Here is a 26,959-nt window from a genome sequence, read left to right on the forward strand (position 1 = left end):
GTGGACTAAGTGGTGAGCATTTTGGAAGAAGGTTGGTTTATTGGGAGAGCAGACATAGGTAGGTCTCTGTGGTGGCTGTGGGGGAGAGGTCCTTTATCCTCCCATCCCATCAGTCTCTGCCTTTGTGAGTACTAAAAAGAACCCAGGCCTGGGTCCTAATAATCCAGGCTCCACCACATACTGAGCACATCATCTAACCCTTTAGAGCCTGGCTTCTCTCATGCGTAAGACGATTCTACTAATGAGGAATATAGTAATGGCTGCCCCACCAGTGGTTGTGAGGATCAGAAGGAACAATGAATGTAAGAAAAGTTGTGTAAATGTAAATTCAAGTGCTGTACAAATTATCTTTCACTTTCTCCAGTCTTGTTCTACTTCACATAGCACATCGTGTAGCTGACTACTATATTTTTTATGAATGAATGCGGGAGCCTGGGTGGGTCTGAGGGGTTTTCTGATCCCAACCAGTTCTCCAGTTCTGACACTACTTTCCTGAAGTTAGCACCAGATCCTAGAAGTTAAAGGGCTTAGCCCCACAAGACTGTCCCCACTTCAAATGCCAGTTTTAAGTCCCAGGGGCCACCTGCTGTTCTGATGGGCTGGCAATAAACCCCTTCTCAGGTTTTGACAATTTATTAGAACAACTCACAGAACTCAGTAAAACATTTTTCTTACATTTACCAGCATATTATAAAGGATACTACTCAGGAACAGACAAATGAAAGAAATGTGTCAAATGACAAAACTAAAAAATTTAGTGATGAGTTTGACATCCCTTATTCAAGGGAAAACAATCCATGAACGGGGGAGGACAGTGCCTCATAAGCAGGGGAGCACTCTTCCCGAGGGATCGTGGGCAAGAGCGGGTTTTATAGAGGGTTAGATGTGGAAACATGCCAGGCATGACTGGCTGGGGTTGCATAGCTGACCTTGTTTGCAAAGATCAAGGAACAAGGAAATAACTGTAGAGCCCAGAGTTCACTTGTGTTTGGGCATTGGCTGACTGGGTATGCTGTGCTTCTGGTCAAGTGGTGCATTAACAGAAAAATGAAAGTTTGGTTTGAAACGTCAGTTTGCTGATGTGGCGCCCCAGGGAGAAGTGGGCCTAGAATTTATTCCAATGGAGACATACGGCAAGGTATGGGGGAAGAGGCCCAGGGCGTCCACGCTCTATCCAGGCACACCACCCTGCCAGCACCTAGGTTTGTTTACCAAAAGGAAGTTCCTGAGCCCTATTGTTGAGGGGTTTTTATGGAGGTTTCATTATGTAGATGTGATTGATTACGTCACCAGGTTTGTAAGTGAGCTCAGTCTACAGCCCCTCCGCCCTTCCCGGAGGTCAGTGGCTGAGGCTGAGAGTTCCAGTCCTTGAATGGTGGCTTGCTCTTTCTGGAGACCAGCCTGCGTTCTGAAACTATCTTGTCCCCCTCCTTCCAGGAGTCATTCATTAAACATAAAAGACACTCATCACTCAGGTGATTGGAAGAGTTCCAGGAATTCTGAGCCAGGAACTAGAGACGAAATATTTATTTTTTATTATGTCACAGTGGGGAACTTGTAAAATGATCATAAACTATTTATCCTTCAAAACCAGCACTCAGTCTTGCAGAATAGACAGTCAGCTGTTAGTGTGACTTGAAGAAGTCATAGTGTCCCACCTTTGACAATACGTTGCCACCGCTGACCTGCTATCATGCCTGAAACCCCCACCTTAATAGCTCTCCTCTGATTAAGATATTTTCTCCGGAGTGAGAGATCAGAGGAAGGTAATACCGATCACCAACAAGAGGATGTTAGCTGGAACTTGTGTGCTGGAAGAGCTAGCTGTACCTTGGAAGGCAGAAGCAGAGAATGAAGCTGGGCTGGACAAGCTGGAAAAGCCTTAGGAGGCTGCCTGGGAGGGGAGAGCCAGTGGGATACCCTAGGGACCGCAGGTAGTGCCCGGGCCATGGGAGCTCACCAGGAGGGCAGGGTGGGGCCGTCAGGGACCCCCTTTCCTCCTCCAATTTGCTGCAGCCCTGCCTTACCCAGGGTAGAAAAGGGCAGTGCCTTAAAACAAGCCTTCGTAATTTCCATGTATGTGCTCAAGAGCTCTCAGGATCCTGCGGGAGGGGGGAGTTTTCATCCTTTCATACTTCCACATCACAGAATACATTGCTTTCACCCTCTTGAAAAATTAATCTGGCTGAATAAGCATATAAATTGCTCTTCTGGACAGTCGAGTGGGAATTAAGAGCCCTGGACACTGCTTGGATTCAAATCCTGGGCAATATTGGACGGCTGACCTTAGCTTTCAGGGCCTCTGTTTGATTTGTGAAATGGAAAAACCAGTGCCCACCTCTTAGGCTTGTTTTGAGGATTGAGTGGATTAACGCAGGTAGAGTGTTTTTGAAGAGCCCCCGAACTATTCAACAGTGTAGTTGTTGAGTTACAACATCTGGATTGTGAGGAAAATGAGCCTGTCACAGTCCCAGTGAGCGAAACTTGCTAGATCGAAGGAGGCTGGACTTTTGTCAGGAGTCTTCACAACTTTTTCTGATGTCAGCTATTTTCATTTCTCAGTAACCCGTGTTACTTCCCGTAAGTAATGAGCTCTGTGTGTGTTTCCTTTTCTCCTTTTTTTTTCCAGCTACACAGCCTCACAGAGATTTTATAGTTACACAAGGTGGATACTTAAAGTGCAAGATAATAATTCATGTTCTTGGGGAAAACGATATCAGGAAAACAGTTTCCAGTGTCCTAGAAGAGTGTGAACAGAGGAAGCACACATCTGTTTCCCTTCCTGCCATCGGAACAGGTTTGCAGCCTCTCATCACTCAAAGATTAGGAATTCTCCAGATTCCTTTTGACAGTCTCACTCTTAATGAACTTAATGCCGAGTGCAGGCAGTAACAGCCATGTAAATCAGAGAGTGGGCAATCTTTCAGATTCAGGGCCATCCATGGGGCCTGTGCCTATTTCATCCGTCTTTTTCTTTATTTTAGGTTCCCTAAGTATCTTTCCAGGTTTGGCCCTTAACTTCATGTTTACAAACTCTGCATTTTTTTCTTTGGGGGTTTCATTTGCTCTCATTATATCAATTACCATTTCTGCACAGATTCCCAAATCAGCATTTCTAGCCTTCTCCAGGATCTCCTTTTGGAGATTTCTCTGTTACCAGAAACCTAATTATATCACAATCCAAACTCATCATCATCCCTTGCAAACAGCTACCCCTCTTGAGTTGTCTCATTTTCTAGTTTCCTCCTTTGGTGGTGCCATCATGTTCCCAGCTGTCCTGCCCCCATTGCTTCTTTGTGCCCCTAAGTCCCCATAGTTAGCAAGTCCTAATAAATCTTCTTCCAGGGGTTGTTCCGTTTCAGCCTTCCTTTTAGTTTCCAAACCCTTAAGACCACCCCCATCTGGTTTACTGCAGTGTCTCCCAACTAGCTCCTCATTTGTGCACTTATTAGATTGAAATGCAGTTACCCAGGCCCCGGGCAAGGCACTGGATGTCAAGTCATGAGTAAGATGAAGTCGCTCTCCTTGAGCAATGAGCTCAGGATCATCCTGCTCATACTTTCTAGGAATACTTCCCTCATCATCTCTGTCACATCATACAATGATTTGCTTTCAGTTGAAGACAAAGTTAATAACCGCCCCCCTGCCCGATTCATTCATCCCCAATGGCACAGGCTTTTTAAAAGCCCTGAGAGGGGCCCTAATAATGGGTCCACATAGGTATACGATTTAGTGAAACTTCAAAAGTGAGCTATTTGAACCACCATGGGTTAAGACCACTGTTTCTTGCTACGTTGACTTCCCGGATTTCCCCTGGCACTGGGTATTGGAGTGACTGCAAGCATTTTTCGATTATAACTTAGGAAAGTTGACTTGGGAATATGATTTCCAGCATTTTAAGTTTATACTTTGTTGTGATTTGTTTTCTGATTCTAAATATTCACTTTTATACATAATTTTATATTTGTAATTTTGTAATCTTTTCCTGAGATGTATAATTTTCAAACCCTACAAAATCTGGACCCACCCTTAACTGTTAGTTTACCCAGTTTGCAGATAAGAACTTAAGGTATTAAAGTACAAGGACATACAGCTAGTAAGCAACATAAATAGGTTCAAACATAGGCAACCTGGCTTGTACATTTCAACTATTACTTTTTTTTTAACATTACATTTTTTTTTTAACATTATGCTCTTAATTACTATATTTTTAGCTACCACATTCTTGTCTCTGTTATCTATTACCTTCTATTATCACCTTGGTTTTATAGTTGAGTAAACTGAAGTTTAGAGGTGTTGTGGGTTGCATTCCCTGCAAAATTCATATGTTGAAGTCTTAACTTCCTGTACCTCAAAAGGTGACTATATTTGGAGATGGGGCCTTCAAAGAGGTAATTAAGTTAAAATAAGGTCATTAGCATGGTCCCTAATCCAATGTAACTGGTGTCCTTGTTAGAGAAGGAAATTAGGACACTGATAGGTACACAGGGCAGATACAGGGAGAAGACGGCCACGTATAAGCTTAGGAGAGCGGCCTCAGAAGAAATTAATCTTTCCAACACCTTGGTCTCAGACTTTCAGTCTCCAGAATTTTAAGAAAATGCATTTCTGTTGCTTATGCCATCAATCCATGGCACTTTGTTGTGGCAGCCCTGGCCAATAGAAGAGGGATCGAATGAGTTACCCAAGATCACACAGATAATCAGTGGAGAGTCAAGACATACCTTCATCCCAGACCTTCATCCAAATCACCTGTTCTTTTCTCTGCTCTTCCAGTGCCCTTCAGCTAAAGACCACTAGGGACATACACTATGAGGAACTATGCAGCATCTCAGCAAGAGATGGTTAAAAAGGGCTTGTGAATGGATTTGAGCTTGTGTTAGATGATTTTATGGCAGTCTCAAGTAAGTGAAGGCATTGCTCTGGATTGACTCCTTTCAGGAAGCAGATGAAAGTCTATGCTTGGGTGTCTTACCTAGAAGTACAGAAGAGTGTAGCTAAAGTTGTGATTGGCAATGAAGCAGCGACAGCTCGTGTTAGTCAAGATAGGGGATGTTTGGCCATTTGTGTGTTTTGGATAGAGTTCTTGTTTTTGTCTGTGGTCAGACATGATTATGCAGTGGTCTTGTTTTCAGCTTGATTCATTACAATCACAGAGTGATTACATTTAATGACGTTCTATGAAATTATTTGAGTTCAGCCAGAGAACGCCAAGACCCAGCTATGAGTGCCAGGTTAGTTCCTGGCTGTTAGGTGCTACTTAACTCTTTCTCAGCACCAAGAACTGCATTTGCCAAATCTGATCACATGATCGATACTTAAAAAAAAATTTTATTTTCAGGAAATGCTGGGAAAAACCCAGTCAAGGTTGCTGATGACATAATCAGTGCCACTGAAGACTTCACATGGAAACATTCTACCCCATCATTAAAAAAAGTGAAAGTTGTCATCTTTGTATCTGAGCTGCTAAATGTATTCTGTGATGCCATGAAGAAAAGGCAAATCACCCCGTCACCAACCTTTCAGCCCTTATTCTCCAAAGCTGGTAAGATGTTCTTTAAAAAAATCCTGTAGTTATCTCTAATCTCACTTAGAAAGTGTTTAGATCTGAATGCTCAGTGTTTCTATCGGTTATCGGATTTTACGGACAACCTATAATACTTGGGAAAAGTAGAAGAACTATGGAACACAATCTCCTGTCAACTGATCATTCTTCTGAGGGACAAAATCATGTCCAGGAAACAGGAATAGCAAATGAACAGGAAGAAGATGGAAGAGGTAAGAAAGCAGAAAGAGGGGAACAGGCTTTGAAAATCCAACCAATGATATCATTTTATTCCTTATTGATTGGTATTGACCCTCAGTGCCCCTTGTAGCTAAGAGCTAGCTGATCAATACTGATTTATTTATCACCCACCTCTAGAGAAGTTAGCCTAGGTACAGAAGCAGATTCAAGGAAAGAGTGGCCAGGTCATCTGATGGCACTACAGCATAAGCAGACAGATTCCTGGTCGCTTCTCCATGACGTGTGTATTCATGCGTTATGTACCTATCTACTCCCTGATCTTGCTTTCTCCCATTTTGTGACTTCTGTATGGCTGTTAAAATACCTAGAAATGCAGCCTCCTCTTGCAAGCACTGTTTTTACCCATTGTGAGCACTTACCCAGAAAGCATGCACTGTGAGTTTTACTAGTAATGAAGCATACCTACCTAAACTGAGAATTGTTGTCTGCCGGCAGGAATTTTCCTTTCTCCCTACACTTATTTCCTGACAACTACCATATTTTGCCATGTATATAATGTGCACCCACATTTTTGACCCAAACTTTCAGGGAAAAAAATCTTTCATTTTAATTTTCCAATAATTTCTGTAAAAATATCAGCTAGATTGCCAGCTCCCACCTAAAGTGTATGAAGAGAAATGTTGCGCTGTTCACCCTGTGGTAATAAAGTCGGCATCACCTATCTTATCAAGTTAGAGTCAGTTGCGCTGTGGACAACAATACTTTGCAATTTGTTTCATTTCGTTGAATCGTTGGCTGAAATTACTTTCGTTGCAAGTTCGTCATAAGTTCAACAAAACTGATTATCGTGTTCCAGGGTATTATTTTGCATACAGATACTGTTATTGATTTCTGGAGGTACCCTTTTAACTCATAAGCATAAATAAAAGAATTAAAAACATTTATATAGATACGAAATTAGTACTACCAATGTATAATGTGCATCTTTATTTTTCCCTCACAAATTTTGGCAAAAAAGTGCATATTATACACAGCAACATATGGAATTCTCCTCAGTGTGCTGCAACACACAGTACATCTAAGAGCTACACACACACACACACACAAAATAAATAAAAATAATAGTTGGATCTGTTAAGGTTCTTGCAGTAACAAATAATTGAAAATCCAATTTAAAGTAGCTTAAGCAAAAAATGGAATTCATTGACTCACATGTTTATAAAGTCCAGACATATTTGGCTTCAGGTTCAGTTTGATCCAGGTGCTCATAAGATACCATGTAGACACTAACTTTCTTCATCTCTTATTCTTTTCTCAGCTGTGTTGTCTTTATCATCAGGCTTCATATAGTGAAGGATGGCTGCTCACAGCTTCAGGTCCATATCCTTATATGGTCAAGTCCAACAGAATAAAGCATGTCCAGTGGTGATATATACTTATCAGGAGCATGATGCCTGAGAACAGAAGAGTCATTTTAAGGCCTTAGATTCCTTCTGACTGGACCAACTTAGGTCACCACCGCAGCCAGGGAACTAGAATTACACTAATTGGCCAAACCAGGTCACATGTTCTAACTTGAACTGGAGGGGATTACTATCTGAAGCAATGGGGACGGTTTGTCCCCTAAAGAAAATTCAGGATGCTTTTAGCAGAAGAAGGGGAAAAGGATGCTAGACAGTTAAAAATAATACATATCTACTATAATATCTAGGGATATATAAGTTAACATTTTCCCCTGTTGGTCTTTGTAGAGGAAAATTTTTATTTAAATATAAGAGCAGTAACTCATTATTAGTAAAATAAAAAAGTTAAACTGGTTCATCAAGAATTTAAATTGACTTATGAAATTTTAAAAAAGAACACAGGAAAGTTAAAGAGAAGCAAACAAAAAATGAATAAAATGAGCAGAAAAGTGACCACATGGCACTTGAGGCAAAAACAAACAATAAAACTGCCTTATACAATCTTTGTTGTTAGACAAAATGAACAATACCGATAAACTGTCAGATAAAAAGGAGTTTGTTGGCAAAAATAAACTTCAAATATTAATAAGACTTTATCAGATGGACTTCTTTAAAAGAGAACTTAAAGAGGACAGCTTTGAATTTCATTTGAGCAGATGAAACACGATTACTTTTCCAATGTATAGTAACGCTATTTATTGATTCAGAGAGCATTTATTGAGCACCAACTGTATACCAGACACTAGAGATCTAGGTTTGGGAGTCATGTCAGTAGGTGGGAGTTGAAGCCACTGAGTGTGGATTGGATTATCCATGTAGAGTACCGTGTTTCCCCCAAAATAAGACTGGGTCTTATATTAATTTTTGCTCCAAAAGATGCATTAGGGCTTATTTTTAGGGGATGTCTTATTAAAAATCATGCTAGGGCTTATTTTCCAGTCAGGTCTTATTTTCAGGGAAACACGGTCTAAAGGGTGGAGAGAGTGGAGACTGAAGGCAGAGCCAGGATTCTTGGTGTTTAATGCCACCTCCACCTGGGGAGAGAAGACGGGGCAGTGTGCGCAGGGAGAAGAGCAGGAGGGCATTTATCCTGAACACCAGGAAGGGGAAAGGAGAGTGACACTTAACCTTTAAAAGAGATTTCTAAGGAAAGGGCTCAGGAAAGTGCCTGGCAAACAAGAAAGGTGGCTATCATGTTATTTTTTATGAAGCACCGGGCTGCACGACAATAGAACACGAATCTGTTCCTCTCTTTGATGGTGGCTTTCCATATAACATTAGATGCTTGAGTACTCAGTTTTCCTGGGGCTCGATTTTCTTATCCTTAAACTGTCTAGCTGGGGTCACCTTTTATCCACAGGTAGAGTAGGTAGCACAGTTTGGTGTGGCTTAAGGGTGTGATTTAAAAGTCTTTCCTTTCAAGAAAAACCCATGGCTTTACACTTTACTCTCTTTTTAAGTACAAATACCTCTGGGATGTAGAAAAGATCAAGCTTTACCATCTTTAAAGAATAATAACCATATGTTTATAAAGGACCTGGCATTTCCCTTGTATGCCCCCTTATTATATTTTAATCTTGTAATAATCCCATGAGGTGGTAAAGAGAGCAGGTCGTATTATTTCCAGTTTACAGATGAGAAAATGAAGACTCCCGCAGAAGTAGTATTACTTGTTCAATGCCATATGGCTGGTCACGGGTTGACAGTGATCAGGTCTTCTGACTCCAAGGGCTGGTAGTTTTCTGCTCTACAACCTCATAGCATGAAAGGAAGAGAGGGCCTGAAGAAACACTTCACTTACTTGCCAGTCTTGCCTGCTGCATTCAGAGAAAAGAAAGTAGCAGGTGCAACAGGACTATTAGACCTAGGATTAGAAATGATTAGACCAAAAGATCTGGAAGGGGTGGATGGTGGGGGAAAGAAAAGAACGTAGACTGCAGAAACTACACATCCTATCACGGGAAACTTCTCCAGAAAAGCTCTGAAAATGGAATTTGAAAAGACCTTCCAGATTAGGGTTAGATGCTTCCCTTTGTCCCCAGAACTCCATTCCTTGAATGGACTTGCTAAACAGAAAGGGGGTACCCTGGATCCCTCGCCCAGGCCTGGTGTATCTTTCACTAAAAATGAGTAATTGTGGCTTTGTAAGGAGAAATCCTTTGGTTTTTATCTGTGGTATTGTGCCATTTTGTGGGCATTTTCTTCTCTAATGTAATCTGTCCATATTTCTACTAGTCATGCATGTTGACGTGTAGCCTCAATGTGTTAGAAGTTTCTGGAAACCATTGGAAGCAAAGGAAACCTTTGAGCATCATCACTCTCTGTGAAAGAATTCACTTAGCACTTCCATTATTTTCTTTGTATGGTGTTTACTTTAGCACAGAAGATGAGATACAGAACACTGTGCTTTAAATATCTTCAGCAGGGTAATCATTTTTCAAAAGAAAAATAATGAAGAACCACACTAAATAAAGCTGATAAAAGTGAAAACCAGTAAATTAGCCTTCATGTTTACGTAATAGTTTCTTATGGAACTAATTCCACAGAACTTTCTGGGGAAATTATAATTTTAAGCTACAGTGAATCTAAGTTTATCTAAATATTTTTGTTAGATCATTAATTAACATAGGTTGTATCAGAGTCAGAACTGTTCATTTTATCCTCTGTGTTCACCAAACTGAGGATAATAAAATAAGCAACTGTGAAATGTGTAACTTTATTCCACTCCCGAACCCCAAGACCAAGATTAGATGAATGAGAAAATAGAGCATTGGAAGTGCCTTGATTTTCAGATGTCCATGGAAATAAATGTCGTGTTTTCACCAAATGCTAACTTTCCAGATAATATTCCTGACTACTGGACTGACATGAATCAGCCACCGACCTGTGTGATCCAGTTAGAACCCGGACAGTCAGAATACAATACTGTGAAGGACAAGTTTTCACAGACTTGTCTTTGCTACACAATAGAGAAGGTAATATTGCATTAAAAAATTACTTCTTTTAAATATTAAAAAACTAACACGAAAGCCATCTTTTTATACAACACTCTCTCCTCATTTGTACCGTACTATATTGATTTTAATTAGATTCACTCAAGCTCCATAGACTTCAAATCTCATTCATTAGTAGTAATGGAGAGTCCAAAAATCACATGTATATGTTTGGATATTTTCACTTACAATTCACAAACCCACTCAAACTGATTAAAAAGAAGAAATGTATAGAAATTCCAGAAGTAAGATGGTGTTTGGAGCAGTTTGATACAGTGACTCAATGATGTTTTGGATCTAGTTTCTCCAGATTTGCTGTCCAGTGTCAGCTTCATCTGAAGGTTGGACTCCCTTTGTGATTATAGGACGACTGCTGGTGGCAATGAGGGAGTGTTGGCTTCCTACATTAACATCCTGCAGAATAGACACTGTATCCTATCCCACAATCACTAGATAAGAGTGCCAGGCTTTGTGTTGAGTGGACCACTCCAGCCAGTCTGTGCTGGGGGTGTGCCATGTACTGATTGGTTTGGACCTGGGCTGTTGGACCTGGGCTATTGGTGTGCTGCCATCATGAGATTACCCTGATTTGTTTAACCCAACTACGGTCTATCCTAGCTAGAACTAGAAGTGGGGCCAGCTCACCCCTAACCAGGCGTTAATGCACAATGGGGATGAAGTGGAATGGATGTTCAGAGATTCCATGATGTCCACTATTCTGCATAAAAATATTAGCCAATAAAATATAGAAATTTGTGAGAAGGTCCTTATCATACCACGGATGTTAGAGCAGGGTGTGACATCTTAGTAATTTAAAATCTAGCTGATGCTTCCATAAAACTGTGTACTTAACTACATTATAGCACTTCTGAAATTGTGTTTTGGTAACGTTTCACATGCCTGACTTCCCCATTTGACGGTGGAATTCTTAAGTTAGAAGTCACCTAACAGATTGTAGCGCACAATACCTATTGATGGAACTTAATTGGATGAATGAAAACTCATGAAAAAGAAAGAGAATCAGAGAAGAGAAATTCTGCAGAAAGGACGGAATTTAAAGGAGGAGATGCTTCGTGATGTTCAAGCTGTTGAAAGTACTAGAATGTTGCTTCAATTATGTTTACCCAATATCTGCAACATTGTTGGCTTTTGTTCTTCTATCACACCCATTTTGAAGAACCCCAATTTTGGATTAATTCCATAACCTACCTTCTCTCCTACATAAAATCATTACTAATTCATCGTCCCCAACCTCAGCTGGACCATCCAGGTACTTAGAATCCTTCCTTGCTTCCTCCAGTCAACTCCCTCATGCATTCCCCATTCCAAAGCTTTATCACTCTCCTTGAGGCCTCCATCACTCTCAGCAAAATAATTTCCCCCCTGCTTCTATTACATGGTTCTCCTTAACATCTGCTACAAGTATCCACTCCATTCTTCTTCAGCCTCTCTTCTGCCTTTGTTTCTAGAACATCATTCACTCATATTTCCTCCTCTCTCCTTAGACATAGATTATGTGGCTGCCTTTCGTATGCTTTCCGACTACATAAATGTTTTAACCCATTACTTATCACGCTGAGGGGTAGTGTTTTCTTGTCTTTCTCCCCCACTAGACTGAAAGTTTTTTGAGGGTAGATAACCAATACAGTGCTTGATTCATACTAGGTGTTTCATAGATGATTATTGAATGTATGTTAAATTCATTTTTTAGAAGGAATGAAAACCAATAGAGAATAATCATGGTTTGGAATGCTATTGAGATTTCTGGAAAGAAATAGTCTTTAGATTAGGCAGTTTTGAGATGATTTCTGACTGTAATTGGAGCAATGCAGAAAGAACTGTTATTAGGATGGATTTGGAGATCAGAAGGAGTTAAGGAAATAATTATTAAATGATAACAAATTTTTAATTAAAAATTTAAATGTCACTGAATCTCCAGGAATTCCAGGGGACATATATAAGTAAACATTTTTACATAAATTATAAGTTCTATTACATAAAATAGATAATAATAAGCACCATTACAAAGTATAGATACTTGTAGTTTATCCTTTTTCTAAAGGCAGAAAACTACAGTTATACAAAATTTTTAACTTCCACGGCTGAAAAATCTTTTTAAAATAAAGGGTGTTTTGGGCCGTTGCTAGCAAGAAAAACAAACAGACCAGGTCCTGGGGCGTAAAGTCTAAATCACCAGTCACAGAGCCAGGTGGAAAAGGCAAAATGTCTGCTGTCCTGGAGTTGGCGAGCGTCTTTATACTTCAAATAGGAGGGAGAAAGATGTTAAGTTGTTTTGAAAGAATTTACATTGGCTGTAGATAAAGGGGGTGAGAGAAGGTGAAGAGAGGCTAGTCCTGGGACAGGTGCAGAGTCCATAAGGACGAAGTGTTTGCTATTTAGGATTTAGGATTGGTTGTGGGCAACAGTCCGGAAAGTTCGTCTATACACAAGAATCAGGGGCTCCTGGGGTTTGATGGAGCCTGGCTGTTCTCTCTTTTAGATAATCTCAGAAATAGTCACCTGGAAATTAATTCAAAGTTCCAATATACACTCAGGATTGTGAGCAGTCTTATTAGCTGGCCCCCAGCTATTAACAGGCCAGCTGTCTGGCTCTTTCTCTCACTCTTCAGCCCACTTTAATTTCAAACATCTCAGAATTTTTCTCTTATCAATACCTACTGTCTGAATTTGCTGTTTGTTGGCATTTTCTTCTCCTTCTCCTCCTCCTCTATATTGCTTTTTTTAAAGTCCGTAACAAACACTGAGCTCTAAATTCATTTCCAAAATGTTTTGCTTCTTGTCATTTGCAGATTGAGAGGATACAGAATGCATTTCTATGGGACAGCTACCAGATAAGGAAAAAGCACATGGACGTCAAGAATGACCGTGCAGATAATGAGAGAATCCTTTTCCATGGGACAGATGCAAACTCAGTGCCATATGTCAATCATCATGGCTTTAATCGCAGTTATGCTGGGAAGAATGGTAAGGAAACAAGTAATCTGAATGATCAGAATGAGGTGAATGGTAATTTTAGTGTTGACTATTCATATCCAAGCATCGTAGAACCATAGATGGCAGCCATATTGTCATGGTCCAGATAGAGCTCGTTGTATCCAAAAAGGCTCGTTGTCACCAAAAAGGAGACTGGCAACCTTCTGAGGACAGATGGAGTGAATTTTAGAAATGATGAAAAGTGGCTTTGATGACCAAGAACTACATTAAAAACAATTTTTTATTGCCAGGTTTGGGCATGGTTCTACATACTGTGATAATTTTATGTTCTTAGATAAGCTTTTTTCTTTCTCTTCACAGATACGGCATATGGAAAAGGAACCTATTTTGCTGTTGATGCCAGTTATTCCGCTAATGATATATACTCCAGACCAGACAGCAATGGGAGGAAGCATGTTTATGTTGCACGAGTACTTACAGGAGTCTACACACTTGGACGTAGAGGATTAATTACCCCTCCAGCAAAGAACCCTTTCAATTCCACAGATCTGTTTGACTCTGTCGCAGATAATATACAACATCCAACACTATTTGTGGTATTCTCTGATAATCAAGCTTACCCAGAATATCTCATAACTTTCAGATGTTAAAAAAATAGGGTTTAAAAAAAATCTCAAAGAAGTGATTTCATCATCTATTTATAAGAACAATTTATAGAATTTTTGTCTTTGCCTTTGGCTTGTTTACATAGATTTTAAAAATCTCCCTGTTAGGTGCTGTAATGCTGAAAAAAGCCTTTTAAGGTGCTTTATTTCAATTTGTAGTATGCCTTTCTTCTGAGCATATTGATGAATGGAAGCTGAGAAATGTAAATGACACAGCTCTAGCTACAACTATAGATACCAAATCCGTAGAAGAAAAAACAACAAAATTTCTTTTTTCTATTGGAAAATAAATAAGATTAATCACTTTAAAGCCAAGATGTCAGTGTTCTTACTATATGTTAAGACAGTAAACTGTGTTGAGCTAAGCCATGCTGTTAAATGAATGGCTACTGCTGGGCGTCTGCCACAGCTGGAATTTTGCCTCCTTTAAGAAACACTTACTAGCAATAGAATGACGGAATCGAAGAATATCGCCTCAAAGCTGTTGTGGAACAAATCAGGTAAAAATGTGTTATATTGACATCTAATGCTGCGTAACAAATTACTGCCAAATTTAGTGGCTTTGTGAGTAGGGAATTCAGGCTTAGCTGAGTTGTTCTGACTTAGGGTCTCTCATGAAGTTGCAGTCAAGATGGAAGCAGAGGATACAGTCGACTGAAGGCGGGACTGGGGCTGGAGGATCTGCTTCCAAGGTGAATCACTCCAATAGCTAGCTTGCAAGTTTTTGCTGGTTGTTGGCTGGAGTCCTCAGTGCCTCTCCACATAAGCCTCTCTGCAGGCTGCTTTAGTGTCCTCATGACATGGCAGCTGGCTTACTCCACAGTGAGCAATTCAGGAAAGAGAAGGCAGAAGCCACAGTGTCTTTTATGACCTAATATCTGAAGTCATACTCCATCCTTTCCACAATATCCTATTGGTTACATGAATCAGCTTATTTGATATACAAGAGAATTAAACAAGTCTTGGACACCAGTAGCAAGGATCATTGGGGACTATTTTGGAGGCCATATGACTGAGTTAATGAATGATAAATTGAAAAAATGTTAGCAGTGGAAAGGCCGCTAGAGATCTAGTAGCACTGTCCCCTCATCTTTCTCCCTCTACAATCCCCCACTCCTAAGGCAAAAAGCCGTCTCACCTCTGCTTCACCACTTCCAGCATTCAGCATTTGAGGGAATCGATTCCATTGTGAGAGAGCTCTAATTATTGGAAAACTCTTGTTAACACTGAGCTGAAATCTGTTCTTCTATTTATATTACCTGCTGATCACCATACTGCCTACACTGACACAGAGCACACCATATTTCTTTTACGGATGGTGGCCCTTCAGATTCGTCCCTTAGATTAGAGTTAGATAAACTCTTCAAATATTTAGCAACTCATTTTTCCTGAAGCATTACTTTTCAAGAGGACTTTTAAGAAGTGTTGACATTATCATAAATAAAGCACATGCACATTTAAAGAGAACAGAAATATATTGAAAAAGAATTCTCAGTGTGAAAGGATCAGAGAAGAGTCTCTCTTCAGTTCTTTGAAGAAGGTGGATAAAAAGAAACTTCTTTAAAAATGGCAATGGTATCAGGATTCCTCAAGCAGGCCTGGTTTATTGACAATGAAGAGCAGGAATACATTAACACTGTGAAAGGATCCAAAGGTGGTCCCGGGTCAGCAGTGAGCCCCTTTCCTAGCTTCAATCCATCCTCGGATGTTGCTGCCCTGCATAAAGCAATAATGGTTAAAGGTGTGGATGAAACAACCATCATTGACATTCTCACCAAGAGAAACAATGCACAGCGTCAACAGATCAAAGCAGCGTACCTCCAGGAAAAAGGCAAGCCCCTGGATGAAATTCTGAGGAAAGCCCTTACAGGTCACCTTGAGGAAGTTGCTTTGGCTCTATTAAAAACTCCAGCCCAATTTGATGCTGATGAACTCTGTGCTGCCATGAAGGGCCTTGGAACTGATGAAGACACTCTGAATGAAATTTTGGCATCAAGAACTAACAGAGAAATCAGAGAAATTAACAGAGTCTATAGAGAAGAATTGAAGAGAGACCTGGCTAAGACATCACCTCAGACACATCTGGAGATTACCAGAAGGCTTTGCTTTCTCTTATTAAGGGTGACCAATCTGAGGATTTTAGCCTAAGTGAAGACTTGGCCGACTCAGACGCAAGGGCATTATATGAAGCAGGAGAAGGGAGAAAAGGGACAGATGTGAATGTGTTCAATACCATTCTTACCACCAGAAGCTATTCCCATCTTCGCAGAGTGTTTCAGAATTATACCAAGTACAGTAAGCATCACATGAACAAAGTTCTGGACCTGGAGATGAAAGGTGACGTCGAGAAATGCTTCACGACAATTGTGAAGTGAGCCACAAACAAGCCAATGTTCTTTGCTGAGAAGCTTCATCAGGCCATGAAGGGTGCTGGAACACGTCATAAGACATTGATCAGAATTATGGTTTCTTGGGCTGGCCCGGTGGCTCAGGCGGTTGGAGCTCTATGCTCCTAACTCCGAAGGCTGCCGGTTCGATTCCCACATGGGCCAGTGGGCTCTCAACCACAAGGTTGCCAGTTCAATTCCTCGAGTCCCGCAAGGGATGGTGGGCTGCGCCCCCTGCAACTAGCAACAGCAACTGGACCTGGAGCTGAGCTGCGCCCTCCACAACTAAGACTGAAAGGACAACAACTTGAAGCTGAACGGCACCCTCCAAACTAAGATTAAAAGGACAACAACTTAACTTGGAAAAAACTCATGGAAGTACACACTGTTCCCCTTCCCCAATAAAATCTTTAAAAAAAAAAAAAAAAAAAAAAAACCATTTCTTTAAAAAAAAAAAAAAAAGAATTATGGTTTCTCGTTCTGAAGGCGACATGAATGATATCAAAGCATGCTATCAGAAGTTGTATGGTATCTCTCTCTGCCAAGCTATCCTGGATGAAACCAAAGGAGATCATGAGAAAATCCTGGTGTCTCTCTGTGGAGGACAGTAAACATTCCTTTGATGATCTCAAGCTTTTTTGATCAGAAGATTTTTTAATCATATCTTTTCATTCCATATTATAGACTTAAATAGGAAAGTTTCTTCAGCAGTATTAGTCTAGCTAACTGCCTTCTGAAAACTGTAGCCTATAAATCAGTTTTTGTATCACATCTCTGTATAATAGAAATAAGTTTTTGAAAAATATATTTACCCCGACTATAAAACCCCATAAACAGGTTCTAGTAACATTACTTGAGCAAGATGTCTATGTAACAGAAAATAAAATGATTTTACAGGAAAAAAAAAAAAGAAAGAAAGAAAAAGAATTCTCTCTAACCAAACTCTGTCACTTGTAATTGCAACACTCCCAGGAAACCACCGCCAGTGTTATGTGCTTCCTTCTACTTTCGTCAACCTTCAAGAAAGTAAAAAATCATGCTGTATTCAATTACTAGTTATGCAATACTGTGTCTACATTTTTTCATTTAACATTACAAGCATTTGTCTCATGTTGTTGTTTTTTTCTGTAAACATAATTTTAATATCTGAGTTATTCACTATATATTTTCCTTTTTATGTATATATAATTATAAAGTTTTAAGTGTCATCTTTACTTACAGTTTAATAATCCAAATTTCCTTTTGCAATATAGCTGTATCATTTTTCCCATGTCATTAAATATCTTATACATCATTTTAATCATATTTCAATGTATGTTTTTACATATGCGTATATGTCATGTCAAAATAGGGTGCTTATATTTCTAGATAAATATATGGTTGGACTATGAGATGCAAAGAGCATAATCTACCATCAATGACACTCCACTCCCTGAATTTCTTGAGGGAAATCTAGTGAAGAACGCAATGTGAAGTAATGCTCTATTCCTACCTGGGCCTTGGTTTCCAAGCCCAGTGTAGAATTCTCATGAGCCAGGTTGGAACATGGAACAACTCCTTTTCCTTAGGTAAGGTAGACTCATCTTCTGTATCCTCTGATGCTCTTCCTCAAGGACTCTCCAATTTATTTTGCTATACTCCTACTTCAGTAAGACACAGAAACCTTGAGTATAATGCACCCATGTTATTAAAGTTGTATTGGTTTCTTGAAGAACAAAATATAAACCAATTGATAATTATGTAGTTATTATTAATATAAATTCTCCCTTTCATCAGTTTGAAGCTAAATCCTGTTTTTTCATCTTTTAAATCCATCTCCTTCTCCCTCCCAGTTGGCTTCGCATTCTCTATCCATAGGACTAGAATGGTCTCCACTTCTTTCCTCCAAACCCACTATTTCAAATTAACTAAATTGGAAGACTTTCTCCAACTTTGCTAATTACTGAAGAAAAGGGTTTCCTCTCTATGGATTTCCAGAGTTCGAGCCGATGGCACTTGATTGATCAGAGACCATGAGCTACCACTCTGGACTTTGCTTTCACAGAGGGCTTTACTGTCTCGTATATCTTCTCTTCTCTGTTTACTTCTCTTAGCATTTTTCTCCTTCTCATTCCTTTCCCCCTTTCCCCCCTCCAATCCTTTCCCTCATTTGTGGAAAAATGAGGACACACACTCTGCTTGGATGAGTCAGGGGAAACATTTTTATTTTCTTCCCTTCATCTACAGTACAGAGCCGGTCAAATTCCATGTAGTATATATGGTGATGTGTTAATTGAACACAAGGTTTGTAAATTCATTTACAGTGTGGTGGGTTAATCATTACAAGGCTAGTATAATTATTTACAGCTGATATGAACAAATTCAATTCCTGTTAAACACTTTATTAGAAAAAAATAGTTTCTTATAGTAAACATGCTTTACAAGCTTAATTTATTAAATTATTTATAAGCTGTTTAGGAAAAACTCACTCTTCCTGCGTGTTTCTCCTTTACTCTCCCACTACTACCACACAACACTTCTGACAAGCAATTCTCTGCAACATCAGCTTGGTGTCCCATGATTTTTTTAAAAATATATATATTTTTTATTTTTCAATTACAGTTGACATACAATATTATATTAGTTTCAGCCGCACAACATACTGATTAGAGATTTATATAACTTACAAAGTGATCGCTCCAATACATCTAGTATCTATCTGACACCATACATTGTTATTACAATATTATTGACTATATTCCTTATGCAATACTTTACACCCCCATGACTATTTTATAACTACCAGTTTGTACTTCTTGATCTCTTCCCCTATGTCACACAGATAGGTTGCCCTCCTATCTGGCAACCATCAAGATGTTCTCTGTATCTATGTGTTTGTTTCTGTTTTGTTTGTGCATTATTTTGTTCTTTAGACTCCATGTATAAGTGAAATTATATGACCTTTGTCTTCCTCTGTCTGACTTACTCCACTCAGCACAATATTCTCTAGGTCCATCCATGTTGTTGTAGATAGCAAGATTTCATTCTTTTTTTTATGGCTGATTGTATTTATGTACCAATTGTACATAAATACAATTTCGATTGTATTTATGTACCAATTATTTACCCATTCATCTATTGATGGACACTTAGGTTGTTTCCATATCTTGGCTATTGTAAATAATGCTGCAATAAACATATGGATGCATATGTCTTTTCAAATTAGTGTTTAGGGATTCTTCAGATAAATACCTTGAAGTGGGAATACTGGGTCCTTTGTCTCTTGTTGTAGGCTTTGTCTTAAAGTCTAATTTTGTCTGGTATAAGTATTGCTATCCCAGCTTTTTTGTTTATTTGTTTCCATTTTCTTAAAATATCTTTTTCCATCTCTTTACTTTCAGTCTGTGTGTGCCTTTCTATCTGAAGTGGGTCTCTTGTAGGCAGCATATATAAGGGTCTTGTTTTCTTATCCATTCAGCCACCCTACATCTTTCAATTGGAGCGTTTAACCCATTTAAATTTAAAGTAACTTGATAAAGATGTAATTATTATCATTTTCTTATTCATAGTTTTGACCTTTTTTTCCTTCTTCTTAAAGAGGTCACTTTAACATTTTTTGTAATACTGATTTGGTGGTGAACTCCTTTAGCTTTTTCTTGTCTGGGAAGCTCTTTATCTGTCCTTTGATTCTAAATGATAGCTTTGTTGGGTAGAGTAATCTTGGTTGTAGATCCTTTCTTTTCATCACTTTGAAGATTTCGTGCCAATCCCTTCTGGCCTGCCAAGTTTCTGTTGAGAAATCAGCTGACAATCCTTTGAGAGCAGTTAGTAAGTAAATAACTGCTTTTCTCTTGCTGATTTTAGGATTCTCTCTTTGTCTTTAACCTTCGGCATATTAATTATGTTGTGTCTTGGTGGGGGCATCTTTAGGTTCATCTTGTTTGGGACTCTGCACTTCCTGGGCTTGTATGTTTATTTCAAACATACAAGGTTAGGGAAGCTTTCCATTATTATTCAAATAGGTTTTAAATCCCTTGCTTTCTCTCTTCTCTTTCTGGTACCCTTATGATGTGAATGTTGGTATACTTGGTATTGTCCCAGAGGCTCCTTAAAATATTGTCATTTTTTGGGGTTATTTTTTCATTTTTGCTGTTCTTTCTTTTCTTTTTCCTTTTTTAAAACTTTTATTTACTCTAAGTGTGTTTTTCCAGGACCCATCAGCTCCAAGTCAAGTAGTTGTTTCAATCTAGTTGTGGAGAGCACAGCTCATACTGGCCCATGCAAGGATCAAACTGGCAACCCTGGTGTTATGAGCACTGCGCTCTAATCAACTGAGTTAACCGGCCACCCCCTCTTTTTGTTGTTCTGATTGGGTGTTTTCTGCTAGCTTATTTTCCAAATTGTTGATTCTGTCCTGCTTCATCGAATTTGCTGTTGATTTCCTTTAATATAGTCTTTATTTCGATTATTGTATTCTTTATTTCTGGCTGGCCCTTTTTAATATTTCCTATCTTTTTGTTGAATTTCTCACTGAGCATCCTTATAACCAGTGTTTTTAATTCTGCATTTGGTAGATTGCTTCTCTTCATTTTGTTTATTTTTTTTTCTGGTGTTTTCTTCTGTTCTTTCATTTGGAAAATGTTTCTTTGTTTTCCTATTTTGGCTGTCTCCCTGTTTTTATTTCTATGTATTAGGTAGAGCTGCTATGTCTCCAGGTCTTAATAGAGTGGCCTGATGTAGTAGGTATCCTGTGGGGCTGAGTGGCACAGCCTCTGGTCACCTGAGCCAGGTGCTACAGGTATGTCCCTTGTGTGGGTTGTGTGTACCCTCATGTTGTAATTGAGCCTTGGTTGCTGTTTGTACCACAGTGGGAGGGATTGACCCTCAGGCAGATTAGTTGTGAGGGCTGTCTATGACTACAGTGAAGGAGCTGTTGTGCAGGGGTTGACCCTACAGAGCAGGATTCACTTTAGTGGGTCTCTGGTGCCTGCCTAGTTTTCCCTTTGGGTGTATCACTTGTGGAGGTATTGGGGTGGTGCTCTGGTGTGGTCTGAAATTGGCCACCAGGTGTGTTGATTCTGGGGCCTTTTGGAAGGAGCTCTGTTCCAGGCCAAAGTCAGTTGCTGCCTGTGCCTTGCTTGGGGCCACTTGGTTGAGCTACAAACTGATCTGTAGATAGTTGCCACTTGTGCTGGGCTTGGCAGTGCCTAGGAGAGACTGAGCTGTAAACCAAGCCTGGCTGCCACTAATGCCAGGCTTGGGGCTGCCTAACAAGAGGTATGATGCACGCTGAGGGCAGATGTTGTTTTGTTTGGGGTTTGTGAATCTTTGAGAGATTTTTTGGAAATTCCTCAGCACAAGCGAAGAGCTGTTTATATGGAAAATCCACTGGAAACAGTGTTGATGGGCCTGAGAGTTGGGTGCAGTTGGGTCTCAGGGAATCACCAAGGTGGGGTGAATGGTGTTAGTGAGGTTGATGGAGATTCAGATAGGGGGAAGGCTCAATAAAGGAACAATGGCTTCTGCCAGCACTTCTCTCTGGGAGAAAGCTGCCCTTCAGCCCTCGTCCTGATGCCAGGCAATTCAGTACCTCCCTGTATGTCTATGGGGCCTTTTGAGCTGCTGCCCCAGCACTGGAGCTCAGAGTGAGCGAGTCCATCAGTGAGCAAGTCCATGAGTGTGCCCTTTAAGAGGAATGCTTGGAACTCCAGCAGCCCTCCATCTCACTCATCCACAATCTCTGTTCATTTTCACAGCCAGAAGTTGAGGAAATTTCTCTTCCCAGCACTGGCCCCCCAGGCTGGTGAGCTGGTTGTGACACTAATAAAATTAGTGGCCACTTGGTTGAGCTACAAAGTGATCTGCAGATAGTTGCCACTTGTGCTGGGCTTGGCGGTGCCTAGGAGAGGCTGAGTTGTCAACCAAGGGACACTAATTTTATAGGGTTTTTTTTCTAATAGATTAACAGTCTGGAAAGAATGCTAGGCCATAACGATTACAATCAGCAAGCATGGGGACAATGAATCACAAGTTTCAGGGTAATTATCTAGGGTTAATTATCTAAAAGGCAGGGCATATAATTTAGGCAGTTTCACAATGTACATGAGGTTACTATGGCCACAGGACAACCTACGTGATCCTATTTGTGTGGTCCACCAGTGGGTCAGCTATTGTTCAACCAGCGAGGCTGGCGAGGCCTCCTAGAGTTTACTCCTGCTGACTGGGGAGTCAATGTCCAGGTGCCACCCAGACAGAGCGTTCCCCTGACTTGTTCCCCTGACGCAACAAGTGGAAGGCACAAAGGGGCACCTAACTCACATTATATTTACTTTACACCCCTCCACACACACAAACACACACACACACACGCACGCACACACACACATTCATTTCAGATGCTAATCACAAGTCCCAGGTGTTAGCTGTACTTCTGCCTGACTGGGGTTCCCAGAACCCCCTCCTTGGGTTCAATAATTTGCTAGAATGGTTTACAGAACTCAGGGAAACACTGACTTACATTTACTAGTTGATTACGAAAAATATGACAAAGGATACAATGAACATTCAGATGGAAGAGTTACATAGAGCAAAGTATGTGGGAAGGGACATGGAGCTTCCATGCTTTCTCAGAGCACACTGCTCTTCCAGCACTTCCACATGTTCACCAATTCAGAATCTCCCTGAACTTTATACCTTTGGGATTTTTATGGAGGCTTCATCACATAGGCATGATCAATTATTAACTCAATTTCCAGTCCCTCTTCCCTTTCTGGAGAATAGGTAATGGGGTTGAAATTTTGTAAAAAATTAATAATAGATGACCTCAACCATATTGGAATAGGGAGGGCCTATAGTGAAGCTTTCATACCTACGTCAATGGCAAAGCCCTATAGGAAGAACTCTTTGGTTATCAAAGCCCTTCTAACTTCCTTTTCCCATCTATAAAAGAACTTCCTCTCCCATATTGCATTGTACAAAGACCCAAAAGACTAATATTATATAGGTAAGGACCTAAGGATCAGCAAGCCACACACCTAAGAAATAATTAGAAGTGAGGCCAACCCATTTTCTTAGATCATTCTGTGCGGCCAGACTATCCAGGGATTTGGGATCATCATACTTTCCCATCAGTAATCAATATAAAGCCAACATATTAAGAAGGAAAAGATTGGTATGCAAATCAGGTTGAAAGACAATATTAAAAATCAAGATGTAAATACACCAAAATTTTGGAAATAAAAACAAGAAAGAAACAAAACTAGTTTTAGAATATTGACAGGTTGCATTACTTACTACTGGCCTAGTGTTGGTAGACCTGGATTTAGTCCTGACCCCAGAACTAATGTGCAAATTGGGTAAACTTGGGCAAATCACTTAAACTCTCAGAGTCTTGGTTCTTCATATTTAAAATTAGGATAATAACTTCTGCCTTGCTATTTTCCAGGGTACTTCCATGTATGAAATGCATGGTGCACAGGTTAATAAACTTCTGTTTGTTTTTGGCAGTGCAATTTGCAGGGCCTCAGGTGGAGAATCTAAAATGGGCAGAGGAAGAGATTTTCCCTCTTCTATAGGAATACGTCAAACATAAACAAGATTTTAAAAGTGTTAGTTAATGCTACAGTAGCAATCATATTTCAATATATAAATCTATCAAACCAACCTATTGTACACCTTAACTTACACAAATTTATATGTCAATTACATCTCAATTTTTAAAAAGAGTTTTTGGCTTTAAAATATAAGAAGGTAAAATGAAATTGTTTAAGGTGAAATGAACCTGTTTTCGAATACGATGGATTAGTTAGTGACAGACAAGCGCTCACATCTAAACCAACCAGAAAATAGAAACAAAATAGAGAAATCATCTATTTTAAGGCAGAGGAGAACTACTGAGTCAGTGAGAACTGGAGAGGCTCAGACTCCACAGAGGGAGAAACTTGGAGAGGGACAGCTGACTTCTGCAGCCACTTTACTCGGGTCATTTGCTGATTCTGGGCATTGGCCAGAGACTGATCATTTTGGGCCTTGAACCCATGGAGGACCACTGCTGGGAGACAGACCAACAGAGCTATTGGAGGAGATTTGGGAGGACCCTTCAGGACACCTGTTAAATCCTGGGGATGCACGAGGAGGCTGGAGTTTAAAACTAGAAACAGAAAGCCTCTGAAAGCACAACAGAACTTTCAGAAAACTCGTGGGACAAATATTAGAATTACTGAATTTACCAGGGGAATTTCTGCTGAAAATCCTGAAGAGACAGCAGTAAAATAGAAGTCGACTGAGCCTTACGAGGGCTGTAACCCAGTGTCAACTCAGCATGGTACATTATTGGATTCAGGTGACCAGCCACCAATTAGAAATAAGATGCTTTATAAAATTAATGTAATTTTTATTTTATATGTGAATATAAATGAGTAAGAACATCAAACAGTATTCCAGATGCAAAAGAGGTCATGAGAAGAATTTGTCCTAGCAGACATTAAAATGTACTGGTAACCAATTTGAGACCCCAAATGACTCCTGGGTAAAGTGGCTGCAGAAGACAGCTGTCCCTCTCCAAGTTTATCCCTCTGTGGAGTCGGAACCTCTCCAGATCTCATTGTCTCAGCAGTTCTCCTCTGCCTTAAAATAGATGATTTCTCTATTTTGTTTCTATTTTCTGGTTGGTTGAGATGTGAGTGCTTGTCTGTCACTAGCTAATCCATTATATACAGAAACAGATTCATTTCACCTTAAATAATTTCATTTTACCTTCTTACATTTTAAAATAAAAAACCAAACAGAAATTTATTATTAAATATTTGGGACTTTCCAAAAAATTCCAAGTGGATTGAAAGTTAAATACTTAAAAATCAAAAGAAATACACTTTCACATATGTGAATAGATTAGCACAAGGGGAAATCACTTTTTGACTGTTGATGGAATAGAAAGAAAAAAAATATGGACAGGTTCATTACCTAGATAGTTTTAGCTTTGATGGAATGAATACCAATAAAGCTGAGATTTAAAAATTCAGAAGAATGGGGAAAATGTTTGCACATAAACACAAAAGTTCAGTAACTAAAAAGTATAGATAATTAGAAGAGTTCATACAAGAAGAAACATGATTTTAAATCATGATTTTTAAAATATTCAGTCAACCTTGTTGGTAAAATAACTGCAAATTAAACCTACTGTGAAGTTTTATTTTGTACCTAAAAAAGAATCAGAAAATCTTTTAAATGATAAAACCTCAGACCTGCAATGCTTCAGGAAAGCAGACACACTCATGTATTAATGATATAGCAATGTATATGGAGCCAGTCTTTCTGAAGGACAAAATGGAACCTTATTGAAAGAGTCATAAATTATGCCTAACCCCTGACCAAGTAATAGAATTTATCCTGAGGAAATTATGTTTAATAAGAAACAAAAAATTAAATATACGATGTTTATTTTATGATAATAAAACTGGAAGAAAACTAGGATCCCCAAAATACAGAAATATAGAAGCTAACTGTGGTATACCAAAATGATATACTCTAGTGATATATATACTAAGAATGATAACTATAAAGATGATAAAAGAAATAAAAAACACTTGGCTAAATCATGTTACATAAAAGGAAGAATACCAAATTGTGTGTACACACCCATAATGACTATAAAAGGACCAGGAATATGTGTGGGTACAGGAGGCAAGAGCACAGATACAGGGCATGTTTCCAGTTGGGTTAAGATCAATAGACTTGTAGTGAACTGTTCTGTGAAGTTGTTAAAATTAGGTTTTTAAAGAATTTATTATTGCTATAATGAGAGCAGGATTTTCTTTGCAGGGTTTCAGACTGGCTTATAGAAATACAGTTATTTGCTGCCTTCTTAACTGGACAGATGGAAAGATGATGGTATTTCCATTTAGTTATGTGCACTTTATTAAAACTATATTTTCATAGAAAGAAAAAAGGTCAGAGGTCAACAATGGTCAGAGTGGATCACCCCATTCCAGGGTAATGTTCTGTAGAGGAGGAAAAATAATTTTCCCTCTACCCTTCTGAGTCCTTGGCTGAGACCCTTGTAATAAAAGGATACTTACTTACTAAGAGAAGTTTATTAACATGTATGCCTCATATAAACATGGAAAAGACCCAAGAAGAATGAATAACTCCCGGAGGTAGCTTAGAATTCAGACTTAAATGCTGTCTTAATAGCTAAAGGGATTGCAGGTCTCTTAGGGGAGAGTAAGTGATTTTTAGGAAAGATGAATGGGCCCTTACAAGAATGAGATGGGAGGTATGACAGTGTGAAGTTTGTCTGGGTATTGTGTCAACTTCTAGTCTCCTCTCCTGTGAAGAGTCAATCTTCCTGGTTCATGAAACTCCCGGGGAGGGGGTTTATGACAACTGAGTTCCTTTTGGAGAATCTGTCTTTAGATACATACGGGGAGTTCAGAGAAAGCCTCTCCCTGCACTTCCTGTTTTATGTCTCTAAAGCTCAAAATAATGAATATACTAAAGCAGCATATTTTGGGGTGGCATGTTCTGAACTCCTGCAGTCATCCTTTGGGGTGGCATATTCTATTACCCTTCAGTTCTAAATGAGAGTGTTAACAATAAAGTATGTTTCCTGGTTAGTGAGCAGAAAGGAAGAGTTAGGTCCTAGCCACTTGCCAGGAAGAAATCTGTGAAGTGGGACTATAGTGGTTAGAATTGTGTTCCCCAAAAGGTATGTTGAAGTCTTAACCCCAATGCCTGTGAATGTGACTTTTGGAAACAGGATCTTTGCAGATGT

General features: G+C 39.5%; 1 protein-coding gene and 1 pseudogene across 6 annotated transcripts in view; both read left to right on the forward strand.

The window, feature by feature from the left end:
* PARP15 (poly(ADP-ribose) polymerase family member 15) overlaps positions 1-14,323 on the forward strand; it is a 31,504-nt gene extending 17,181 nt beyond the window's left edge. For 5 of the 6 annotated variants that reach the window (XM_033131711.1, XM_033131695.1, XM_033131731.1 and 2 more), the window contains 5 exons: positions 2,630-2,797; positions 5,342-5,545; positions 10,051-10,184; positions 13,013-13,187; positions 13,518-14,323. In XM_033131711.1, coding sequence (XP_032987602.1) covers positions 2,630-2,797; positions 5,342-5,545; positions 10,051-10,184; positions 13,013-13,187; positions 13,518-13,807 — 971 coding nt within the window. In that variant the 3' untranslated portion in view covers positions 13,808-14,323. Of the gene's footprint in view, positions 1-2,629; positions 2,798-5,341; positions 5,546-5,619; positions 5,779-10,050; positions 10,185-13,012; positions 13,188-13,517 lie in introns of all 6 variants that reach the window. The other variant, XM_033131739.1, reaches the window with a different exon arrangement.
* Positions 14,324-14,459: 136 nt separating this feature from the next.
* On the forward strand, positions 14,460-17,491 carry LOC117036664 (annexin A1-like; annotated as a pseudogene).
* Positions 17,492-26,959: the final 9,468 nt, after the last annotated feature.

Source organism: Rhinolophus ferrumequinum, chromosome 2 (genome assembly GCF_004115265.2).
Source record: "Rhinolophus ferrumequinum isolate MPI-CBG mRhiFer1 chromosome 2, mRhiFer1_v1.p, whole genome shotgun sequence".
NCBI lineage: Eukaryota > Metazoa > Chordata > Mammalia > Chiroptera > Rhinolophidae > Rhinolophus > Rhinolophus ferrumequinum.